General features: G+C 37.8%; 1 protein-coding gene across 1 annotated transcript; it reads left to right on the top strand.

Annotated features, from left to right (window-relative positions):
- The first annotated feature begins 2760 nt into the window (after positions 1 to 2760).
- LOC103415969 (uncharacterized) lies at positions 2761 to 4343 on the top strand. Its single transcript, XM_008354247.3, has 2 exons — positions 2761 to 3520; positions 3929 to 4343. The coding sequence occupies exons 1-2, from the start codon at positions 3318 to 3320 to the stop codon at positions 4134 to 4136; spliced, it is 411 nt and encodes a 136-aa protein (XP_008352469.1). The 5' UTR covers positions 2761 to 3317; the 3' UTR covers positions 4137 to 4343.
- The last annotated feature ends 234 nt before the right edge of the window (positions 4344 to 4577 follow it).

Genomic DNA, 4577 nt, shown 5'->3' with positions numbered 1-4577 from the left:
GATGTATGATGAACAAACGTGATTAGAGGATCCCCGGGATCCTCACAAAGAAGATCCGAAGAGGATCCTCATTCAATTAATACTACAAAATCATAATATTAACTGTTAAAAGAATGAATGATCAAACTTTGACCTACGTAGGCAATTTTTTATTATTTTGTACAAAAATGCTGTTCTTACTTTCTATTTATGCACAATAGTGGAGGGGACCATAGGTTGGAAATACAACCGATGCAAGGTGCTTGTGATACTTCTTGGTACCTTAGGCCATCTCTAACCGAGGGCTGGCCAGATGACTCGTTTTAGCCCTCTGGCCCGTCAAGATTCTCCAAGATATTAATATTTTAATGAACAGTACAGGGTCATATTTGCCTCCATCTCCAACCGAGGGCCAGAGGGCCAGATGGCTCGTTTTAGCCCTATCACAAAAAACCGTCTCCAACCGAGGGCCAAAGGGCCATAGGGCCAAACATAATTTATTATTTAAAAACTACAACTAAAATGTTGTTTAAGTTTCATGTTGTATAATTTTTATGTTGGTTAATTTTATTTAATGTTGTTTCATATTGTTTAATGTTGTTTCATGTTACTTAATTTAATTTAATGTTGTATAATGGCTTAGGAAGTTATAGGAAAAAAAATAGAATTTAAAAAAAATATGAAACAAATTTTGTGAAATAGAAGTTATAGGAAAAAAATGGAATTTAAAAAACAAAATGAAGTAAATTTTGTGAAATAGAAGTTATAGGAAAAAAAAGGAATTTAAAAAAAATATATGAAATAAATTTTGTGAAATAGAAGTTATAGGAAAAAAAAATATGAAACAAATTTTGTGAAATAGAAGTTATAGGAAAAAAATGGAATTTAAAAAAAAACTAAATTTTGTGAAATAGAAGTTATAAGAAAAAATAGAAGTTATAGGAAAAAATAGAAGTTATATGAAAAATTTTGTAAATAAAAAATAATAATAATAATGTAAAAAAAAATAATTAAATCAAATGCAACGGCTAGTAGCCGTTTCATTTGAATTTTTTTTAAAACAATCCTGTCGGTTATAACCGACAGGAATACACCATTATTTAGTATATTAAATAATAGTATGTATTCCTATCGGTTATAACCGACAGGAATAACAAAACTATAGAACAAAAAATAGCCAGCCCAGGGCTGGCTGGCTGGCCGAAAGCAGCCAGCCCTCCAGCCCTCTCTGATCCCGTGGGGCCCTCCCAGATTCCAGAGCCCTCTGGCCTAGCCCTTGGTTGGAGACGATTTTAGGGTTATTTTCGGCCCTCTGGCCCTCTGGACCCTTCGGTTAGAGATGGCCTTAAGCCAATGGTGGGATGACATTTGATGACTGGCCTCCGATTTTCATTTGCATTCCTTGAAACCATATTTTTATGGAAGTAAATTTTGCGGCTGGCGGTCTTCCTCTCCTTGGTCTTACCTCAACGAACCCATATTTCTAGAAATATTGTTACAGATGTTGATTATAAACGCTTTTTATTTTGGTTGTATGGAATACAGCTGTACGAGGTTTCAAGTCTTAATTAATTTCTTTTCTTGATAAAAGAAAATATCTATTTTTACTATTTTACTAAGAAACGGAATCTATACGTATTGGTGACTGGTGAGACCTACTTTTATTTTTATTTTTTATATTTTTTTGTCAAATGGCAAACTTTATTAAATTTTAATAAGAATGTTTACATCTTCAGCAAGAACATTAAATAAAAATTTTGAACCAATAGCATCTCAACGGAAGACACCTCCAAATGAGATAATGTATGAGGCAACAGCATAAGCAGCGGCATTTCCACTCCGCTTGACAAACGCAAACCTTATCCCTCGAAATTGAGATACCAACTGACCAATATCATGAATATAGCATTCCAAAGTCGCATCCACCACATATTTCCCAATAATCATACTAATTATCACCTGAGAATCAAACTCGATCTCCACTTCCTCATAACCCAACTCCAGACAAACCAATAATGCCGCACGAATCGCCGTAGCTTCCGCCATAGCCGCCGTGTTGAAAAACAGTCCGCCCTCCCCCCCAGCCGCTCGCAACAACCCAACAAAATCCCATATTACCTAGCCATATCCACCTTTGCATGTCTTAGCATACCATGCGCTATCGCAGTTGACCTTAATCACCCAAAACCTGGCCGCTTCCATTGGACTGGCTATCCAGCAAATACATGCCCAACCACGGCCTCACTCCACCCAGATTCATGATTTGCCACATAGGTGCAAACTCTAAATTCCAAAAGTTGCTTGCGTACCAAATGAACCATCTCCATGTGATCATTTACCACCTCATGAAACACCATTTCATTCCTACGCTTCCATATTCTCCACATAATAAACACACACTCCTGCAGCAACTCATCCCTCCTATCATTTTCATGAAATCTCATGCACAACCCCTTCCAAGTCTCATGAAAATCTCGCCCAATAATAGCCGTGATATCTAACTGCAAAGAACAACAGTACCACAAAACACGACTAAACTCACATGTAAAAAACAGATTTGGTTCTCCGTCTCCTCCGCAGCTCCACACATCACACATTTACTTTGCACTCACATTCGCCGTCGAACAAGATTCACCCTAACTGCTAACGAGTTATTGCAGCAGAGCCAAATAAAAAATTTCATTTTATTTGGCACAACAAACTCCAAATTTCCCTCCAGACCCGATCACAGTCCTCCTGCCGGCTACTACTCCCCGTCCCTTTCCTTCCAAGTTCCCCATTTTCCTGCATTTCCATGGCAACACCATACCCCGTTTAAACCGTATAATCACCATCTTTGGAATAATGCCATATAACTATCAGAACGATCTCCAATACTCACTGGTAATCCCATAATAAGATTACCCTCCTCCTCCACAAAACTTTTATTAATAAGTGTACAAGTAGATGATAATAAATGTAACTATATCCTATTTTATATACTGTGGTATGATATCTATCTTTCCTGGCATTCCTGCTACCAATCAAACCTATACATGTTGTGCTGCTCATCCGTATCCCTTATCTTCTCCCAGCATAAAAAATGTGTGAAGTTTCAAATGGCATGTCAGTGCCGATATGCACACTTGAAAGCCCACGTAACCACACTCCTCTTTACAGAATCCGACATGTGTCCTCTCATCACCACGTGTCACAACGTGAGAACAAAGCTTCTGGTAACGCCGACGACAGTCAGACAAATCTTAGAGCTGTCAAAGATTTATGCTCTGCAAGAGTGCATATAACAAAAAAAAATCTCAACCTCTATGTATAAATAACAAAGCAGGAGAAGTTTGAAGATGAAGAAGATGACCACTGCGATCAGATTAATTCGACCCCAACCGCCAGCTTGGATATTCACGCCGCCGCTGCCGTCAAACTTAGGCCGGAAAGCTTCCGGAGTCCGATTTAAGCAGGCTGCAAGTGTAGACGTTTCTAGTGAGCCCGAAAGTGAGAACGGTAACATGGACAAGCAACAGGACAAACCTACTGAGAAAACTGGGTCTGTGTAATTTCTTTTCATACTTGTATATTTTTTGAAATTCATGATTAGAAAAAGATCGAACTTTGTATCGATAACGTTCATAATTTATTACTAACATGTTGATTAAATCGATAACATGTTGGTGAAATGGCGTTGATAATTATTAGTAACATGTTGATCAAATCGATTACATGTTGATGATATCGATAACATGTTGGATCTTGATCCCAATGTCTCGCTTGATTTTCACATATTATCCACTAGTGTAATTAACTTATTGACCTGTTAAGCGAGCGATATAAAATTAATAAAGGGGCAAAATTTAGGGACGAGTGCACTCTCAATGACAAAAATACGAGTGTCAAAATTAGTGCAAACTAGTGCTCTTCATCTATTGACTAATGTTGTTTGTATGAACAATATCAGGGACCTTCTGTCACATTCTTTCGGGGAGGGGTATGCGTCGAGGTGCGATGACGAAGGATTTGGTGGGATATATGGAGGAAATCAGTCCCTTCCAAAGACGGAGCACGGTCAGCTGGTCCATGAGAACCATCCGGTCTACGACAAGTCGCAGGGAAGTGAAGTGAAGGAGAAGGAGAAAGCACGACACCAGACCGATGCCTCTTCATAGATAAAATACAGCATGCTGTGCCGTTTTATTTACTTTTTCGAACTTTCTACTACTAATCAATCTTTTTTTTTTCGTATTCCTGTTTGTTTTTGAAGAACAAATGCCAGACTTGTGTGTATGAGTCTGGCTTGAGTGGTTAATTTCTACCCTTGATCTAGCTAATGTAAATGTTTTGTGTTTTTTTAATAATTAATCTCATGTTTCAAATTTTACGAAATGCACTTACCTTGGTGAACTTTTGAGTTTATCAGATTTCAGTTCGAAGTATTAGGGTTTACAATGTCAAAGAAAGAATTAGTAACACCGCGTGGCTGGTTGACTTACAATGTCAAAGAAAGAATTATTTACACAGCATGGCTGGTCGGGGAATTGATGTCTTAAAAAAAGAATTAGTAACACCACATTGTGGATGTAAATGTTTGCCCCTTCTCTTTTGACAAA

The sequence above is a fragment of the Malus domestica genome, chromosome 15 (assembly GCF_042453785.1).
Source record: "Malus domestica chromosome 15, GDT2T_hap1".
NCBI lineage: Eukaryota > Viridiplantae > Streptophyta > Magnoliopsida > Rosales > Rosaceae > Malus > Malus domestica.
This window is presented reverse-complemented; position numbering and strand designations above follow the sequence as displayed.

What these genes read in the sequence shown, in the direction of transcription:
- LOC103415969 (XM_008354247.3), top strand. Translation starts at nt 3,318, where the DNA reads ATGAAGAAGATGACCACTGCGATCAGATTAATTCGACCCCAACCGCCA. An exon ending in AAACCTACTGAGAAAACTGG is followed by an intron (nt 3,521 to 3,928) that starts GTCTGTGTAATT and finishes GAACAATATCAG; the next exon opens with GGACCTTCTGTCACATTCTT.